This window comes from Diadema setosum, chromosome 1 (genome assembly GCF_964275005.1).
Source record: "Diadema setosum chromosome 1, eeDiaSeto1, whole genome shotgun sequence".
Lineage (NCBI taxonomy): Eukaryota > Metazoa > Echinodermata > Echinoidea > Diadematoida > Diadematidae > Diadema > Diadema setosum.
The window spans coordinates 31,464,422-31,486,101 of NC_092685.1; the positions used below are offsets into that span (position 1 = coordinate 31,464,422).

The following is a 21,680-nucleotide window of genomic DNA, read 5'->3' on the forward strand; positions in this document are numbered from 1 at the left end:
TGTGGATCCTGCATACCATATGACTGGCTTGTCATTCTTCCATACCACCTTACCAACTTGTCTTGCTTCCATATCACATGGCTGGCTTGTCATATCTTCATACCACCTGATTGGCTTGTCTTGCTCAGATCATTGCCACATCATTTTTTTCATTTTTTTTTTTTGCAGGGGGGGGGGGGGGAGGAGGGAGTGTACAGAATGTTACTGTTAATAGCGTGGCAAGTCATGGCTAAAACTGCTTGGGCATATGAAGCGTTAAGAAATGTCATCTAGCATGTGTTTGTTGCCGTCAGTGGGGTTCACTTCTTTCTTCTTCTTTCCTTTTTTTTTCTTTCTCAAATCCACAGACAGATGAAAGCTACAGTTGGCATTAATCCATCACATTGGCAAACTGGAGTCTTGTGCCAAGGTAAAACAGGCAGTCCTTGAAGAAGAGCATAGTGTTAGCTATGATCATCTAAAGAGACAGAGCTCTCTTCTCTCTTTTCAGGTTGGTTCTTCTGGCAATAGCTGTCTCAGTCCTTCAAGACACACTTGTGCTGCCTTCTCCAGATTATGCTGTGAGAAAAAGATAAAGATAAAGTGAGAGAAAAAAAAAATAGGTAGGAGAAGAAAAGTTATCGACAATATGGTAAAATCACAGCTTCTGCATACTTGGGGGTGTGAGCTCTTTGACTCTGAAGTATTGCAGACTAACACAATATTTGACTTGATGACAATATGAAATAAGCATCCTTTTCAGAAGTTAGGAGTTAGGGTGCAATATGACTGAATTCAGGCTGTGATGGCTCAGTAGCAAAGTTGGATCAGGGCCCCATTTCATAAAAAGTTGAAATGATAACAACTCTTGCTGGGATGGCAACTGTCATGGTAACGACAAGAATGCAGCTTCCTGATTGGCTGTTGCTATGGGAAGTTGTCATTCCAGCAAGAGTTGACATCCTAACATCTTTTATGAAACGGGACCCTGGTCTTGGCTGCATGTCCCTCGCTAGACTAGTGCCCAAACAAAGTTTGTATAATATGTGACCAGGATGAGTTGCAAGAAGCAATGCACATGGTAGAGCTTGCCAAGCAACCAACCCAGATCACGTCTTTCATCCACAGGTAAATTGTATGTTTTAAGATTTCTTTGCTTCTCACTGTGTGACGAGCACATTGTAGGACTGTATTTATGACCCATAACCCTAATGGCTGCAAATAAGTAAAATTGGAAAAATGTAAACTCTTTTCATGCCAAATTCAGACTGAGGAACAGAGTAGCGGTAGTAATGAACAAAATGCACTCACTGATTGCATTGCATGGTATGTGGATGAAGATATAGACTAGACAACTGGAAACTATCGAGCTATCCCACAATGCATCTGTGACAGGCTCTACAACAGTGCATTGCGTATTGGCGGTACCCCAACTTCTCCATCATCAGCACACTCTGCTGCGAGTGCCTCACCTGTAGTATGTGCAGCCCCCGTGTCGAGAGCACAACAATCTCCTGCAGCCCATCACCAGTCAGGTCAAAGTGATTCAAAGCCAAGAGCGGGTGAGCAAAGCTTCTGGACCACAGTAGCTCGTAATGTCCTTCTCCTGCTCCTCCCTTTCCACTTCTGCCTCCTCCACCACCACCTCCTCCTCCACACCCTCCTCCACCACCACCTTCTTCTTCTCCTTCCTTTCCACTTCCTCCCTCTCCTCCAGATGTTGAAGATGCAGCCTCCTCAGGCAGATCATCCTTACTGTCTGGTTCCTTCTCAAAAGAATCTGATTGGATGACTTGGCTACCTGCTTCTTGGTTTGAAATGTACTTGTACACTAGTAGCACCTGACGTGAGAGGAGAAATTGCAATAAACACCATATCAGTGCACACGAAGCAGTAAAAGCAGAAGTAGTATCCGTAGTAGAAATAATGTTAGGATCAGACAGAGTAGCATAATATAGTAGCAGGTGTGTGTGATGGGTGTGTAATGGTAAATCTGATTGCCACAAATACTTTTAAGCCCTTTCCTGGTTATGAGACTCTACTCTCTGTGAGTGACATACTCTGATTTATATTGACCTACATCTGACTCAATCACAATGCAATAATAACTGATATTTCATTGAGAATTCTTGAAGTGAAATGGTGGTGACTTAAAAGAAGAGTAGGACATTGGACCAACAAAGCTTTCCAATACAACCAGCTGACAACCCGCGGGGGGAAAGAGAAGCAGAGAAGCACAAAATTTGGCTGTCATGTCAACCATCACCATGTCTGCACCAAGGAAAGCGCTGAAAGAAACCATCGAACGTGAGAAAATGGATACATTGATGGCGATGACATGAAGACAAGTGGAAGCCATTGCTGTTGCAGTTAAAGAAGCCATAATGCAGAGCGTCTACGCGGCCATTTCCTTGGAATCCGAGAAATTCTAAAAGCAGCAATCAACCTTCAAGAAGCAGATCGCTGGCCTTCAGGGGGGAACTGGCTCCTTCACAACATCTTATCGAAGGGCATAAACAAGAAGAGAAAACTGCTTGAGATTCCTCGGAGTACCAAAACAACTCAAAAGAAGACATGGACAAGTGCTTGAGATTCCTCAGAGTACCAGAACAACTCAAAGAAGACACGAATAAGATAATTTTCAAACTCATCAACAGCAATCTTAGTGTCCCGTTGGCAATCAGCGACATTGATAAATTCATTTGAGTGTCACCAAAACAGGGATCTGCACAGAAGAGACCACAACTCATCATCATAAAATTTTTGTGTTACAATGTTAGAGATCAAGTGTACCCATTGAAGCGAAATCTGAAGGGATCATGTGTGGTTGTACTCGAGGTCATCAAGTGTTTTGTTGAAACCTTATAATTTATGTCATGAAGCATCAAAGAAATCCTTCGTGAAGAAGTGTTGGACATCTGATGGCAAAATCATGGTCCCAACTAATACGCGAACATGGACAAGCGGACAAAGAGGTACACATTACATCGATAGCAGTCATTGAACGGTTGAATTTACTAGACTCTTTATGCATATGATTCCAAAAGAATTACAAGCTTCATCTCCCTCAATGATAAGATCTGACAACCATTGTTTAAATGAAAGAAAGATATTATTCAGAGGGGTGAAGGTTCAGGTGTGAGTTTCTTCAGTTTATCTCCCTCTACAAATTAAATTTGTTAAGATCGCAACTGCTGATATGTAAATTAACAAACATGTCGGAAAAAAGGAACCAGTGGGACTCGAACCTGTCATCTACTGCTTTCGAGGCAGCGACACTACCACCAGGCTGTCCCTGGTTGCCGGCAGTGACACGATGAACATGGAACAAATACCCAAGCTCTGAAATTCCGACATTGTTATGCTAAGTAGTCCAAGGCGGACAAGGCATAGGATAAATGAAAGAAAGATATTGTTCAGAGGGGTGAACGTTCAGGTGTGAGTTTCTTCAGTTTGTCTCCCTCTACAAATTAAATTTGTTAAGATCGCAACTGCTGATCTGTAAATTAACAAACATGTTGGAAAAAAAGGAACCAGTGGGACTCGAACCTGTCATCTAATTGTTAATTTACAGATCAACAGTTGCGATCTTAACAAATTTAATTTGTAGAGGGAGACAAACTGAAGAAACTCACACCTGAACCATTGTTTAGTTTGCTCTAATGTAGTATAGATACAATATACCACTGGTGCTTGTTGTACCTCTTGTGCAGGCTGGTGACATACACTCTGTATCAATGATGATATTAACAGTTATGAGTGGAAGTGTCGAAAATGTGATTTTCTTGCACAGCCAGTTTACAATGATAGTGATAATGCAGTAAGTTTAGAATCTGCTATGGCACGAAGTAACATAAAGTAAGTGCTGGTTACAAGAAAAAAAAAATCTGTAAATTAAGACTTGGTCTGCAAAAATTCTCTCCCCTACCTGCCCATATGTTCCGACGAGGAGTTCGTTGTAGCCATCCCAGTCCAAATCAGCCACAGAGGTGCACAGTGCACAGTCAAACACATCACTTTGCGGCAAGATGCTCTGGTGCTGGAACCCATCTTGTAGTACATTTCTGGTGGACAAACCATACGACAAATGGGAAGGTCAAATGCCAAATTAACCCTCTTGGCTCTGTGTGCTTTGAGTGCTGATCAGCACAGAAAACCCCCCCATAGCTTTGCACATGCTGCTCAAAGTCCCTGGCATGGAAAAGGTTAACAAGGAAGAGTGCATGTCTTCCTATTCCAAACACTGCAGCCAGAAATCTACCTCATTATGTCACTCCAAGGTCACTTGTATTCACAAGAGATCCAAAACAACCATACATGACTTTATGACACATCATCATTCATTCAATCTAAAATGTCCCTGCATTTATCTTTCCAGGTTCAAAGTTACATTGTACAGATATAATTTACTTGGCTTTTGTGTCCTGAAACTACAACACTTATTGAACTGCACTGCTCCTTTTTTCCCCAGAATTTTTGCTCGGAAAGTTTGCAACTTTTCACCATTATTTCATGCAAATTTAGTCTATGGCCCTATAATAGGAAAAGAATATACTGAATAGCATAAAGTCTTATATCATGATGTAAATCATCATTACAAATCCATTGCAATGTAAATCAGAAAGTGAGTTTTATGTTTACATCTTATGTGCAGGTATCTATCATGTTTGCAGGAAATGTGAGCCATAAATAGTTCCAGAAATTCCACACACACACACACACACAAAAAAAAAAAAAAAATCACTCGTCTATTTTGAAGTAAAATACTTATATGGGTTCTGTCACTTCTATATCTGTCCTTATTGCCTCCCTTCTCTTGCTTATCATGTTGTTTGTTTCAACACCAGAGTATGTGATACCCCAGCATTACATGGATCAAAAGAAGCTAAAATGAACTTGCAAAGCAGGCATTCCTTTTACATTTATTGTCAGTACTAAGAACTGAATGAATGGAATCGTATAGAAAGAAAAACACATGAAATGAACCCGTAAATTCATAAGGCAGCTGAAAAATGTGATAAGATTTCAATAATGCTTAGTCTGTCAATTCACTTCACAGGGGTAGCAACATTATTGATATATCTTTCTGTAACATAATATACTTTGTAAAAGAATCTAGATACTGGAAACTATGCAGATGAGAGCCTGTTTACCCTCAGAGTTTATTCTTTAAAACAAAAAATCCACATTTCCACTGCTATAACACAGGGTTGGATTTCATTGATTGTTGTAACATGTCCACAGTGGAAGAACACACTTTGATGTATCTATATTTGACAAGTGTAGACATTTTGATGAAAATCTGTTTTATCAGTTTCACATCTCTGCACCACATACTACTTCTATCAGCAATAAATGGAGACACATATAGTGGCCTAGCGCAATTACTATTGTTCACCAACAGCCCTTAGCGGACCAATTTCCACGCCAACGGTTGTTAATGCAGATGTCTGAAAAGGTTTCATGCAAAACTGAATGTATTAAAGCATACGAAGGTCATCATTATCTATTGGAAATATTGGTAAATATCACTCTATGTGTCATGATATGACACTTTCATTGCGATACCAGGTCTTTTCTATTGTGGTTATGATACACATTGTAATTGACTTAGAGCGACTGGTCAAGAAACTAGCGAGTAAAATCATTCATGAGTCGCATACATGATTGTCTCACATGTAGTCACAGCAGTTTGCTAACCAACGGAGTTTTCGTAGCAGTTTTTCGCTTGATATGACTTTCAGATTTCCATAGATTCCTGAGGATTTCACCCGACACTATTAAGGTAATACAACTGCAGTATGAATTCTTATGGAATGTTTTTATCGCACTGATAAGATGATAAATGTTCGCTGGTTATTGTATCATAGTTCGCACATTGACTTACAGAACGTAGTGCAGTCAGTAGTGCAGTGCGCGTAGAGTATACATGTTCAGTGAGAGGATGTTTTGACGTGGAGGTGAAAGTGAGAATTCAAGTGCTGTCGTTCTCAAATTGAAAACAAGTTTGATTTAGTGTGAAAGGTTATCTGGACGATGAAGGTTGTAGCACAATAATATGTATGATTTAATTGGAGGTACACTGTACATTGCTGTTTTAACATAAAGGCATTTTTTAACCGTTAGTAGGAACTACATTATTGTTAGCTTGACTCCATGGAAACGGTTCCGCGCACAATGCCGGTCGCGGAGTGATATTTTAACCAACATTCCTGGTGAAGAGGCACACGCCTAGACTTAGAGTTAGGAGTTTTACAGTATTGTCACGACGGTGCTATTCGTATCACGTAGAGTATTTCATAATGACTTTCACATGTTGAAGTATTGTTCAAAACTAATCAAAGGAGAGTTGGTTATATTTGAACTGCTATTAATTCAGCCCATTGTTTGAGTTTATTTTCACTGTTTAATCTCAGCATCTCAGACAGAGTGTAAAAAGGCTTACAATGCTTGAAGCAAAACATCAAACTGGTATAATCTGTATTCTTTCTTACATGCATACGCAAATTGGAAAAAAATATATTTTTCACATTTTTCCTCAATTTCAAAGCATACCATGCATTTTGGTTTTACTCTCTTTGTTGTAGTGACAACTTGATTAAATACACTGTAGGCCCTATTATAAATACATTATGGAAAACAACAGTATAAAAAATGAGAGAAGAAACTCATTTCTTGTCATTCATCTATTGAGATGAAGAAGTTGAGCATGTTTATTAGTGTAGCATTGTATATGTGTTTTTTCATAAATGCCTTTCTTGTCTGTTTCGTCTACAGGGTAACCGACACTGTTGTTGAATTTGTCCGTTTGTATACCACAAGAGATTAAAGAAGGCAACAAAATCAAGTCATACGCCTGATCTATTCTCTTTATTGCAACAACGTGAGAGATGTATATGAAAGTCTATTGAGTCCACCACAATCTTCAACAACAAATGTAAACGTGGGAAACAATTGCTACAAACGTATGTAAGCTGAGACATCATGGCTGACATCAATAAGCTGAAACTCTCAAGAAGAAACACAAAGGGTAATTTGACCCGAACCCTTTCAACTATCAAAAGTCTTCTTGAAGATGATGCCAGTGATTTGGAGATATTAAAGGGTTATGTCACCAAAGCTGAAGACCAGTTTCACCGAGTCGAGGAGAAGCATGCAGAGTTAATCGACGCAATCGAGACTGAATCACAATTCGATGAGGAGGAAAAGTGGATGACGGAATGTGAGAAGGACTTCATTCAAGTTCTCGTCCGAGCAAAGCGTTTGATTAATCGTCTTTCTCACCCCGCAAGTAATACTGATTCAACATCAACCTCTCCAACACACACTGCATCGCCATGTCCTTCAGAGCCTGTGAATCCGGGAACCACGATGCCAATCTCTAGTCAAGCTCCCCCTACGTCGTCCCCTGCTCCAATGCAGTCAACGTTGCCTACCCCAAAGATGGCAAGGATGAAATTCCCAACCTTCAGCGGGGATTTAAAGGACTACAAACGGTTCAAGGAACTATTTGTTCACTGTGCAGGAGGTTTAACCGAGATTGAATGCTTCTATCAGCTCACCGAGGCAATGGTTAACAACAGAGAGCGCAACATGATCAAAGGATGCATTAGTGTTGAGCGTGCTTGGCAAGTGCTTGATGAATATTTTGGAGATGAAGACAAGGTGGTTGATAGTCTACTGAAAGAGCTTGACGACTTGAAACCATACGAGTACAAGGGCAGGGTCAATCTACCAGCCATGAGACGGTTTGTTCAGACCCTGCAAATGTTTGAAACACAAGCAGAGACCGTTGGTCTCTCAGGAGAGCTGAATAGCAGGATTATGTTAAGCAACATCAGGCAGAAACTACCGGAGGAGCATCGCATAGCTTTCTTCAAAAGTGTGAGAGACGAGCACACACCGGATACACTGACCGGTCTTGTGAGGTGGCTGTACAGTCAATTACTGTTGCTCGACAAATCTAAGCCTGCCCGTACAGAAACGCTAACGTCATACAAGAGTGACAAAACCAGTAGATCATCCAACTCTGCCACAGTTAATCCGTCTTCAAGACAACAAGGCAAAGGTTCTCGACCTGAGGTACCCAAGTGTGTACTGCACAAGGATTCACACACACACTACCTGAAAACTTGTAACAAGTTTCGAGGGCTTCAGTTAAAGGAGAAGTATGACCTGATGAAAAAACACAGTATCTGCAACCGATGTGGACACAATAACTGTATAGCCGGGAAGCCTCCGTATGATCTAGGGTCTTGCCAATTTGCTTCTCCCTGTAGTATCCGAACATGTGGTAGCGATGCTCACTTTTCGGCAATCTGTCCGGTGGTGTTCGGGAGTGATGTCAGTTCTCCGAGTCAGCTGAGTGACCCTCCAGGGCAGTTTAACGCCAATGCCAGGCCCTTCCGTCCAGGTCCGAATCCAGCTAATGCGAACGCTGCCACAGGAACGCAGCTCGGTGGCATCCTCCCAACAGTTATGGGCTATCTTCGTTTGGGCAACACTCGTCATTTGGTCCGGATACTACTTGACGGCGGCAGGGGATCTTTCCAAGGACGGAGCATGATAGGTATCAAGATCATGAACTGACACTGGTTGGGGGAAACAAGATTTCGCGCAGGTTAAGACTCATCGATTGTCACGTAGAAGATCTGGAAGGAAGACGGTCCTACCCACTGACAGTGACAGAGATCAATAGGCCTTGTGGGAATGCTCCAGTCATTCAGGCAGGCGACTTGAATCAATATGACCACTTGAGTGACGTTGAGGTGAGCGCTGCTCCCTCCACAACGATCGATGTCCTACTAGGAGTTGATAACACCCACTTAATGATATGGGAGGAGTTCTTGCGTGGCCAAAGATCTGACGACCCTGTCGCAGTACGGTGCCCATTAGGATGGTTTGTTCAAGGAGGGCGTTCATCCGGTACCACTTCACTCCTGAACTACCTAAATGTCTCGGCTATTGGTCCCATAGAGGAATTCATCGGGCTGGAGACTATGGGATTGGAGCCCAAAAGATGTCGGTGTTCGTCCGACTTCCTCGACAAAAATGCAACAGAGATCATGCAGCGGAGCATGTCTCAACTGCCAAACGGGGCATACGAAGTCGCATTACCATGGAGGAAATCTCCTGAGGAACTACCGGACAACTATGACTATGCAGTCAAAAGACAAAAGCATCTTGAGAAGCAGTTTGCTAACAGGCCAAACGAATGGGAGATGTATTGCAAACAAATGCGGGACCAGCTCAAGAGAGGCGTTTCTCGACACGTGACTGAGGAGGAGATGAGGGAAGATCGCGCAGCAGGGAAGAAGATGTGGTTCCTTCCGCATTTTGCTGTTACAAAGGACTCGTCATCAACTCCTGTCCGGGTGGTGTATGATGGGAAGGCACGTTTCCAAGGTCACGCCCTGAATGATTATCTGATGAAAGGGGAGAATGTAAACTCTGACCTCTTCGAAGTTGCCTTGCGATTCAGAGAAAAGGAGGTAGGAGTCATTGCTGATATAAGCAAGATGTATCAGGCTATCAAAATCAAGCCGGATGACGCCAGATTTCATCGTTTCATCTTCAGAGAGAACCCTGGCCATCCAATGCAGGTGTTTGAGCTTACTACTGTCACGTTCGGGGACAAACCATCGCCAACGGCTGCCATCATCACTCTCAGACATGTTGTGCAAGAGCATGCACCTCAAGATGAGGAGCTAAAGGAAGTAGTCACCAGGCAGTTCTACGTGGATGATTTGAATGAGTCCGTTCCTGATGTGAAGCAGGCTCTTGAGCTCAAAACGAAACTCACAGAGATTCTGGCAAAGGGCAATTTTACCCTACGCAAATGGCAATCCAATGAGCAGGACGTCTGTGATGACACAGAGGATACTAAGTCGGCTACAGTCTTGGGTACCAAGTGGAATCTGGAGAGAGACACTCTGACCGTCAAAGAGGTGAAGTCTGACAAAGGAATTCCGACCAAACGCAGCATCCTGAAGCAAACAGCATCATACTATGATGTCTTCGGAATACTCTCTGGAATACTTGTTCGGCCAAAGATCCTCTTGCAAAAGCTGTGGCAATTGAACCTAGACTGGGATACACCCATCAACCCTCAAGGAGAACTCGGCGCAGTACTAGATGCCATAAACAGAGATCTGGAGGAGGCAATAGATGTCGAAATACCAAGGTGCCTCATCCCAGAAAAGTTCAAAGGAGTGAGACCGTTGCCGGAGGTGTCATTGCATGGGGCAAGTGATGCATCGGAAGACGCAATGGGCATGGGAGTGTGGCTCAGGTGGGCCCATCCAGATAGTACAGGAGCTGAGCTGTCCTTCGTGTGTGCTAGAGCAAGGCTCACACCTCTTAAGCAATCGAGCATGCCGAGGAAAGAACTCCAGGCCATTCTTCTTCTGTCGAGGTTGATGTGCACCATCAAAGACGCCTTACGCTTCAACATAGCGTACTGGAAAATATGGACTGACAGCATGACTGCCATCAGCTGGCTGAGGGGACAATCCAAGTCTTTCCGTGCCTATGTTGCCTACCGGGTGGGTGAGATAACTACCAGATTTGATCCCATCAGGGACATCGCGTACGTACCGTCTGCGCAGAATGCCGTGGATCTTGTGTCTAGAGGTGGAACTGCGACCGAGATGAAGCAGGTGCTAGATGGACCGGAGTACCTGAAACTTCCTCCTGCGATGTGGCCAAAGACACCGGAGAATGTTCCAACAGACCCAAAGGACGTTGAGAAGAAAAAGTTTCACGTTCGGAACGCAAAGACACTTGCGCTGAGTGTCAATGCTGCTTGCAAGACATCCCCAATCATCGAGGCTTCGAATTTCTCCAGTTGGCCTAGGTTGAAGATGGTCACTGCCAGAGTATTGTCTATGAAAGAATTGCCAAAGGACCAGTGGTTGAGACAACTCACGAACCGAATTTCACAGTGGCCATCCTGTAGGCTGGTACGAGAGGCTGAGCTATATTTGATTCGACATGCACAGAAGGAAATCAACTTCCAGGATCCACACATCATGAAGCTGGATCCGTTCTTCGATGAAGAGGCCCAGGTGTTCCGTGTTGGTGGGCGAGTGGACCGCGCACCAGTATCCTATGACGTGCGACACCCATATCTTCTTCCAAAGAAGAGTCACATCAGCTGGCTGATCGTCCAGGAATGTCATGCTCACTCTCTACATGGGGGCCATCTACGCACAGCCGCCGAGGTCAGGAAGAAGTACTGGATCGTGGGAGATAGTGACATCGCAAAGCGTGTCGTTCGTGGATGCATCATCTGCAGGAGACATAGAGGCAAACCCGTTCAACAAAAGATGTCGGACCTTCCAGACTTCAGAGTAGATCGTTGTTCGCCTCCGTTCCAGACAACGCTGGTTGACTATCTTGGACCGGTGAATGTCAAGTTGAGTCGTAATACGACAACTAAGGGATATGGAGCAGTCTTCACGTGTGCAGTGACGAGAGCCGTACATATCACATGTGTGCCAGACCTATCCACTGATTCCTTTCTACAGGCCCTTGAACGCTTTGTAAGCATCAGAGGGGCCCCATCAAGGCTGATAAGTGACAACGCAACCTGCTTCAGGGGAGCTGATAACACCATTAATCAGTTGAACCTGAAGTTAGACCACGACCGTGTCAGAGAGCGCTGCCTCAGATACAGTGCGGAGTGGCGGTTTGGACCTCCCGGGGGACCTCACCATCAGGGAGCTGTGGAGCGAATGGTCCAAGAGGTGAAAAAAGGAATGCGACACCTCGTCAAAGCAGACAGACTAACATTTGTCGAGTGGGAAACAGTCTTCTCACAGATTTCTGGGCTCATCAACAGTCGTCCCATCACGGCTAAGTCATCATCACCTCTAGATCACCCACCGCTGACCCCAAACCACTTCCTCATCGGCAGAGGTGATCTATCCTGTCCCGAGATTCCGTGCGATGACTTCAGAGGCGACTTGAGAAAGCGGAGGGAAATCTGCAATGCCATGGTAGACGGTTTCTGGAAACGATGGATGGAATGCCTCCGGAAACTCTCTCCTCGTCCCAAGTGGCAGCAGTCAGCCGAGAACTTAGAGGAGAGCGACGTGGTTATCATCATTGGTGACAACAAGGCTCGCGGCTCTTGGAAGATGGCGGAAGTCGTGAAAGTCTACCCGGGTAAAGACGACCTTGTGAGAGTTGTAGATGTCAAATCCTCGGACGGTATAGTCGCGAGAAAACCCGTTACAAAGATCATCCTTCTGATGAAAAAGTCAGAGCGGGATGATTTGAAGTGATTAAAGCGATGGCAGAAACTATGTCGAATATTGGCCTTATCGACCTTTAGAATGTTACAGTCTGTCTTAGAGTTTACACACACAAAAAAGTGATTGTATTCCCAGGAGATGAAAGCACAACGGACTCCAGATACAGCAAATTGAAAGACTGTTAATGAAAGGACTGTTATTAGGAAACCAGACTGATAGATCTTGTTTGTGCTTTGTTATTTTTTTTTTTCTGGACATTGAACTTTAGGCCGCATTTGAATGTTAATATGTTCAGGGAAGTGATGCTTGATGAGTTGTGACGTCCCATCACTTTTTGGGGGGTTGGAATGTCATGATATGACACTTTCATTGCGATACCAGGTCTTTTCTATTGTGGTTATGATACACATTGTAATTGACTTAGAGCGACTGGTCAAGAAACTAGCGAGTAAAATCATTCATGAGTCGCATACATGATTGTCTCACATGTAGTCACAGCAGTTTGCTAACCAACGGAGTTTTCGTAGCAGTTTTTCGCTTGATATGACTTTCAGATTTCCATAGATTCCTGAGGATTTCACCCGACACTATTAAGGTAATACAACTGCAGTATGAATTCTTATGGAATGTTTTTATCGCACTGATAAGATGATAAATGTTCGCTGGTTATTGTATCATAGTTCGCACATTGACTTACAGAACGTAGTGCAGTCAGTAGTGCAGTGCGCGTAGAGTATACATGTTCAGTGAGAGGATGTTTTGACGTGGAGGTGAAAGTGAGAATTCAAGTGCTGTCGTTCTCAAATTGAAAACAAGTTTGATTTAGTGTGAAAGGTTATCTGGACGATGAAGGTTGTAGCACAATAATATGTATGATTTAATTGGAGGTACACTGTACATTGCTGTTTTAACATAAAGGCATTTTTTAACCGTTAGTAGGAACTACATTATTGTTAGCTTGACTCCATGGAAACGGTTCCGCGCACAATGCCGGTCGCGGAGTGATATTTTAACCAACATTCCTGGTGAAGAGGCACACGCCTAGACTTAGAGTTAGGAGTTTTACAGTATTGTCACGACGGTGCTATTCGTATCACGTAGAGTATTTCATAATGACTTTCACATGTTGAAGTATTGTTCAAAACTAATCAAAGGAGAGTTGGTTATATTTGAACTGCTATTAATTCAGCCCATTGTTTGAGTTTATTTTCACTGTTTAATCTCAGCATCTCAGACAGAGTGTAAAAAGGCTTACAATGCTTGAAGCAAAACATCAAACTGGTATAATCTGTATTCTTTCTTACATGCATACGCAAATTGGAAAAAAATATATTTTTCACATTTTTCCTCAATTTCAAAGCATACCATGCATTTTGGTTTTACTCTCTTTGTTGTAGTGACAACTTGATTAAATACACTGTAGGCCCTATTATAAATACATTATGGAAAACAACAGTATAAAAAATGAGAGAAGAAACTCATTTCTTGTCATTCATCTATTGAGATGAAGAAGTTGAGCATGTTTATTAGTGTAGCATTGTATATGTGTTTTTTCATAAATGCCTTTCTTGTCTGTTTCGTCTACAGGGTAACCGACACTGTTGTTGAATTTGTCCGTTTGTATACCACAAGAGATTAAAGAAGGCAACAAAATCAAGTCATACGCCTGATCTATTCTCTTTATTGCAACAACGTGAGAGATGTATATGAAAGTCTATTGAGTCCACCACACTATGCATACATTAATTACAATCACACATTTTATATGGGCTAATAAATCAAATCCATCAAACAATGAATTACAACAAAAATTCAGGGCAGGGAAACTCCCGTAGATCTTTCATGAAAGATGGAAACTCATGTATTTATCGAAAACTTCCTTCTTTGCCTTGTTAAAGAAATATTCATTCCATTATTCCTTTCTTTCAAGATGACACATGGTAAAACTTGAAGTTTACTGGAAATGATTGCGGCATTGGCCATATGTGGACAATCGAGGGAGGGCTTCAACTATTTACCCATACACAGCAGCCACCTCCAGCGCACTCGTCACTAGCAAACTGTAGTCGCAGTTTCCTTCCTCCTGGGAGTGTGGTCCCCTCTCGTCATCCAGTATCCTCTCCTGCCTTTTCTGGAGCCAGGATGATGCTGACTCCACGTGGGTCGTCCTGGTGAAGAGGCGGCAGCACGTTATGGCACTGTCGTGGTGAGTCTCCCACTGTTTGACAATTTCTGTTTTTGGGCAAATCACATAGGAACCAAAAATATGTCCATAATGTATAGGTAGAAAATTTGTGGTATGGAAATTTTCACACATTTCGCGCAACCATATGCTAGCGCGAAAAATAAAAGCACATGAATATTTTTGCACATCTATGTTTCAGTAATTGATGTCCTGATTCCATGGAATCAAAAGCATGCAAAATCCATCTAACACAGCCAAGCACAAAAAATTATCCAAGATATCCACTTTTACAGTACTGTAAAAGGTGCTATCTTTGCGAGGGTGTAATTTCTGTGAACTTCATAAATCACTGTTGAGCTGCGAATTTAATAACACATGAAAAATGGCCACCTGATTTTGATCGCATATAGTGGCAGAGTGAACGGACAGGCTCTAGTGAACTTATGATAGCATCGGTGTCAAATCGCCAAAATGACAACTTGCAAAAATGTCTGTGACCTCCTCATTCATGTAAACATTTATAAACAAACAAAACAAAACAAAAATCACAAGCACCCTGTGAATGCAAGAATGACAAAATGCACAGAATTATGCTTGTAGAAATTACGCTGGAATTACAGAAACAACAATAGACCCGCCTTTTGATGGAGGCACTGTGGTCATGTGGACTGCACACTGGCCAGGATTTGAGCCCTAATGTGGCACTTGAATCCACGAGAAAGAGACCTAACAGGGTAATCAAAGACCTTCCTCTCTACCCAAGTGTACAATGTGTATGCTGTAGGTAGCTGAAAGAAATTGTGGTAGGAGTGAGCATGTAAGCACCAGAAAGTTTAGGCATGGCTCGATATCCTACTCAGTGAATGAAGTGAGTGCACTGCATGTCTACGTCCTCCTCCTATCTCCTCCTCCTCCCTTCTCCTCCGCATCCTCCTCTATTCATTTTTTTCCTCCTTCATCTTTTTCTTCTCCTTGTCCTTATCTTCTCCTTCCTACCCTTCTTTTGCTTCCCCTCCTCTTCCTTCTAATCCTTCTTGATTTTCTTCTTTAGAATACAAATTAAGGTCTCTCCTTCACCCATACAAATTCTCACAGATATTTGCAAAGTTAGGCCGAATGGATGATAACGGACACTGCATTCTTCTCTTTTCTGGTTTGATGCCAGTAACTGGGTATTTATTCATATCATAGAGTATCCCAGCATGATGGAAAACACTACTATTTGCTTATTACCATATCTATAATGGGGGCCTCCCCATATTGTCTTGGTCAAATGTTTGCATCATCTCAGTACTGTGTGATATATTTAATTTACTCTCTCTCTTTTTATGGGGGGGGGGGGGGTACTTATGATATATTACACTGTATTTCACATTTTTAAAAAGAATAAACACTACATTAATATGCTTTAAAAAAATAAATCACAGACATTTTGTCCTAAAACACCCCGACACAAATTCATGACATAAGACATTACAGATCTCTTCTTGCATGATTGCATCATGTACATAAAAAAGTCAAATGAAAAAGTCAATGTTCCTAACTTTTTGTAAGCTGCCTTGCTTCATAATTTATCAATGTTCAAAATTGAAAACAGTTCCTAATACTATCTTGTAATGCGCTTTTATTACTTCCACCAAGGAGGTTACGTTTTTGTCGGCACTGGTTTGTTTGTCTGTCTGTTCACAAAATAATAATAATAATAATAATAATAATAATAATAATAATAATAATAATAATAATAATAATAATAATAATAATAATGATAATAATAATAATAATAATAATAATAATAATAATAATAATAATAATAATAATAATAATGATAACAATAATAATAATAATAATAATAATAATAATAATAATAATAATAATACAGTATATTTATAATGCGCTTAATACGGATGTTTCTAGTTACACATGATTTGTTCCAGGGATGCAGCCTGCACCATCTAAAATATGTCACTACATATGATGTCCCCCTGTCAGCAACATCAAATTTGGCATTGTTTTTATCATTCCTACCTATTTGTTTTGTCCACTGAAATATGGACAGAGATAGGTATGTCACAGGGAGAGTGTATATTCCATGATTCAAATATGACTGATCGACAAACTGTGTCTTAACACCAATATAATAAACAGGGTCAACAATACAGAACAAACATGATAAAACACAGTCAACCTCACCTAAGTCGAATCTATTGGGACCGGCGAAAACACTTCCGCAGGAGTCGAATTTTTCTCTGGCTTGTATTTCCTGACAAATTTTCATAATGCAGTGTCTTTTCATGTTTTTATTGGCCGTGAAATTACAGTAGACCGTGAAATTACAGTAGACGGTAGTATTATGTTGTAATTAGTATTTTTGTTTTGTTTAAGTTTTAAAAAAGAATCCTGGCACTCAATTATTGGACTGCGATAATCAAAATGTGTTGCACGTAATTTCTGCGAAAGATCGCAAAACGAATGCCCGAGTTGGGGGGTGCCGTCATTTGTTTGGGGATGTTTTTACTTCAGTAAGAATTTCAAAACAATTAGATTTTTTTTTTCGGTGAACTTTTCCACACAATGCATCATGATCTGGGCATGATTTGTTTTCGAAAATGTCTTTAATGTGTCGTCATAGCACTAGACCTTCACCAGACGTGCGCAATGTTCTCAAAATCTTTGTGAAACCCCGAACAGACCCCGAAGCTTCGGAGAATGTCTCGCGCATGTTTCGCGATATTCTCCGATAAATTTTTATAACGCAGTGTCTTTTTATGTTTTTATTGGCCGTTGAAATACAGTAGACGATAGCAATATGTAGTATGTAGTATTTAGTGTTTTTGTTTTGTTTTGAGTTAAAAAAATATTGTGAAACTTAGTTATTGGACTGCAATAATCGAAATACGTTTCATGTAATGTGCGTTTTTACGTGGTTACGTCGCGAGTGGCAAAACCTAGCATTCGCATTTTCATCTGCAAAAATCGCCAAACGGACGCGGGAGTATGGAGCCATCATCAATTGTTTGGGGATGTCGTTACTTCAGCAAGAATTTCAAAACTATTCGGGTTTTTTTTTCGTGAACCTTTTCCGCACAATGAGTCATGATTTGGTCGTGATTTGGTCTCGAAAATGTCTTTATAAGTCTCGTCATAGGTGCGAGACCTTCATCAGATGTGCGCGATGTTCGGAAAATCTTTGTGAAATCCCAAACAGACCCCGAAACTTTGGAGAATGTCTCGTGTATGCTTCCGATCATTTTACGACATAACTATAATATCAGGTCCTGTTCATGTACCTTTTGAAACATTCTCACGAATGTTTGGCACATGTTTGATGTATGACCTCTTTAACGCTCTACGTTTTCTGCAAAACAAAACCACAGCATACTTAGTACATCCACACATCAAGCAACTACACATATATACACTGTAGGCCTGTATGAAAACACAATTTTTTATATTTAAAAAAAAAATCCCAAAATACACTTTAAATTACTCCAATGCACACAGAAATTATATTTGAAACTTAAGATAATGTGTGGGGGAACCTAGAAAAAAAAAAGATGCTTGTGAATTGTGGGGTAGCACACACGGTCTGCACACACATACTCAACAGAGAAATGAAAGGGAAAGAAAGAAAAAATACAGGAAAGAGAAAATCCTAAACTCAAGACAACTATCAATCTCCTTGCAAACATTATTCTCTTAATGATTAATGAAAAATTTGCGTGGATGCATTTCCGTCGCATGTTTTTCGTTTATACGTATCTGGCTGTATTTTAGCAAAAGTATACACGCGACATTTACACATAGGCCTACATCATGAGAACTTGGCACAAACTGTGCAAGAATGCATGTTTTTGTTTTGTTTTGTTTTTTGCTTCATTGTCAGAACACATTCGGATAAAAACTTTCGAATGTTGGATTTTGCCATTCGCATCCTTCGCAAATCGTTCGCGTGCTCCGCGAAATCTCACTGAGCTGCGAATGTTTGCGAGCATGGTGAATAGGCACCTTCTAGGGAATTTCAGGATTCTTCAACAGTTGCAATCAAATTTGTAAACAATTGCAGTCAAACTCGCACACTGTCTTTATTGTCGGAAACAGTTTTTGCTGTTGCAAGAAATTTTGCAAAAAAATGTTTGTACCAGACTGTGAGGACTTTTTCTTTTTCCTTTTTTTTCCCCCAAACCCTGCTGCGCCGCCCACGCGTGGCTCACCTCTACCCTGGTACATGTAATTTGTGTTCTTCTCAACTGGACATCAGGGATACAAGGGATATTAGGGTTATCTTATATTCGACCCTTGGGAGTATCTTATTACAAAAGTAGTGTGTTTTTTCCTTCGTTTATTTATTGAAGAATGAAAGAATGCTTCACTTCCATGTTTGTATGACATACGGGAAAAAAACTTCGACTTGCGTACTGAAATTACATGTATTTACACAAATCTGGACTCGAAATCACCTTCGACATAGGCGAAATTCGACTTGTAAAACTTCGACTTGTGAAAGATTATTTTATGGAAATAAGTAAAGAGAAAATCTGGACTTTTCTGGAGCTTCAATTTGGCCAAGTTTTCGACTTGTGCGAGGTCGACATAGGTGAGGTTGACTGTATCTCCTTACCATTACTCTTCGTATCCACTATGCTAAGTCGGATGTATCCGCTGCGGCACCCAACCACGCTCACACGCTTCCTATCACCCAGGGTTCTACAGTCCAGCCAGAGAGCTCTGTATGTGTGTGGTGATATTCTGAGCATTCAGTAGCCATTAATTCCATGCGTATCGGGGAAAAAAAAATGGTGTTCTATCTAGAGCCTTTACATATCATTTTCATTTATTATTTCTATTCTTCACAAATCCTAGCATATTTGCTGGGAGAAACAAATATAAACAAGATGTATAATTATAGAAAAAAGTCCCATTGATAGAAAGTGGAATAGCACACATTTATATTTCTTTGTACACTTAGAGTCATTATGGGGACAACAAAGAAGCACACAAACAGTAATTTCTTATTACATGTATTCCACTAAAATAAATGTGTATTTCTAAAAAAACACACAAAAAAACATACTATCTCCAGAAATCTTGAAACTGATCTCATTTTCACCATTTGAATCAGGGTATACACCATTTTATTTAATGGTTTAAAATGTTTCCTCCATAGACCTTCACAACAACACAAAACATCACATTCATGATTTTGTAAACCCATGAAATCAGAGTGCAGCTTTGCCTCATTGGGACCATATGCTGCTCCATGCTTTTGTGGCTGTACAGATAATGCAATAGAACCCAAACAGTGCTCAAAATGTTGTACAAGACGCAATGTTACATTATCAGCATGCCTTTCACTCAGCCGACAGCCATTTTCAACTTACACACAGGGTAAATCAGCAAACTCTGGAAAACTGCCACCGATTGGGTGCTCAGAGAAGCGACTGCCAACTTCCTGTAATTTGGGGAGAAACGGGTACACTGTACTGTCAAAATGCAAACTTTGCCGTGATCTGTTTTCTTGTGCCAGGCAAATTAGAGTGAACTTTGTCCTTCTACTATTTGCAGATGACATTATTTTTTTCTTTTTGGACATCTCTACCAAAACATTTGTGTGTTATAAATCATTGTGAGCTTATTAAGTTAAAGTTAAAACATAGTTCTCAGAAGGGCTCAAAAACTTTTACCATTTGGAATTTTCTTGCTATATATTGAATAGCAAATCTGTTTTAATCTGGATTTCAATCCTGAACAATGCTCAAATATTGCCCTCAACCAGCGAATCGATTTTCACTGTTGGACATATCCTGCTGAAGAAAGCATGTTTCCTTGAAGTCTGTTCCAGATTATTGTTTAGTATTGTTTGATATATTGATAAACCATACATGCCCATATTTGAGATTTTCAAGGGAAGAAAAATCCATCAGTGGAGTTACACAGAAAGAAAGAAAGAAAAAAAAAAACAGTCACATGATTAAGCGTACAATTGTGTGTTAGAGGACTGACTTCCAATGTTCAACATCAAGTTATATTTCTCTATCAATACTGAAGCTGTTTGTAGAGTGTTATATGGAAGGAAGCAAGAAAAACTTACATTCCATGTTTGAACTGTATCCCTGTACATGTGAATTTGCTTATCAGAGCCAGTCAGGAGAAATACCATTTCCCTTTTTCCATCCTCCATGATTCTGGAGAGAAAATGACAAACATAACTCTTCAGTAAAACAATAGTTTACAGTACAGCATCATAGCTGCATTCACTCCATGTTCCCAGCGGCCACGGCTGCCCCTTTGCCCAAAGCGTAGAGCACCATGGGTAGATAAGGCATTTTCCTTTTTTCTCCTCTTCATATTCCAGTCTTTTTCATTCCAGTCCTCTTCATTCCAGTCTTCATCCTGGTGAACATATAGCAATCAGACACTGTTCTCATGGCGTCTAGTCAGGCTAGATTAGCAACATTTTCCATCGCGTCCCGCTATGGGCCGTCTCCAAGTATTATTACGACCTATTACGTGCCATCACGTTTTGTTGTGTTGAACCCATTTCATTATGGCCTACCATGGCAAAGTTTTTGACAGTTTAAAAATCTGACATGGCATCCATGGCAATTACGGCCTGTCATGTTTGCCCATCCCGTAATATCCAGTTGTCTCACATCCATCCCGTTTTGTCTAAGGCAGCCTGAAATGTGACTACCATGGCCACCAGGAACATGGTGTAAACGCAGCATCCAAAACAGTCAAAGAGTTTACTATTTGCTATTTGGTATGGCCCTTTTATCATCATCATTTACCATACAAAAAAAATCACATGCACTGTCATGTTGAATTATCAGTGAGGTTTCATGCTCTTCATGCTTTGTTTTTGCTTTTTATTATGCAGTAAAGACAATTGATGAGAAATTATGGTCACAATTTACTTCTTGCTGCAAAAGTAGTACACAAAGAGCATAAAAACATGTACTTACTCTGTATGGCATAGGAAGAATGGAGTGAAATCCAACTCAATGTTTGTCCAAGTTTCTGTAAAGGCACAGAAAATGAAACACTGTTGTGTTAGGTTGCACAATGATTGCTTCTGAACTAATGGTGGCAGGCCCTTGTACAAGAAACTCCTCTTTCTCCAACAGATGAACAAGAAAACTGAAATTTCCATGTGTCTGAGGTAGAAACATCTTCTTCTTTATTTTTCATAATCATTGTGGACAGTCCTTGGTAACATATGCATCACAACACACCAAAATAAACAGCTGCCATTGTGCAAG

The 21,680-nt window shown here is 41.0% G+C and overlaps 1 protein-coding gene across 2 annotated transcripts in view; it reads right to left on the reverse strand.

Moving 5' to 3' along the window:
* LOC140235356 (KICSTOR complex protein kaptin-like) overlaps window positions 1–21,680 on the reverse strand; it is a 27,683-nt gene continuing 6,003 nt past the window's right edge. For both annotated transcript variants that reach the window (XM_072315394.1, XM_072315387.1), the window contains exons 5-12: window positions 21,384–21,438; window positions 20,510–20,603; window positions 19,800–19,870; window positions 19,040–19,146; window positions 14,255–14,468; window positions 3,908–4,043; window positions 1,452–1,820; window positions 1–558 (exon numbers count right to left, since the gene is read on the reverse strand). In XM_072315394.1, the coding sequence (XP_072171495.1) occupies window positions 487–558; window positions 1,452–1,820; window positions 3,908–4,043; window positions 14,255–14,468; window positions 19,040–19,146; window positions 19,800–19,870; window positions 20,510–20,603; window positions 21,384–21,438 (1,118 nt within the window). In that variant the 3' untranslated portion in view covers window positions 1–486. The remainder of the gene's footprint in view (window positions 559–1,451; window positions 1,821–3,907; window positions 4,044–14,254; window positions 14,469–19,039; window positions 19,147–19,799; window positions 19,871–20,509; window positions 20,604–21,383; window positions 21,439–21,680) is intronic.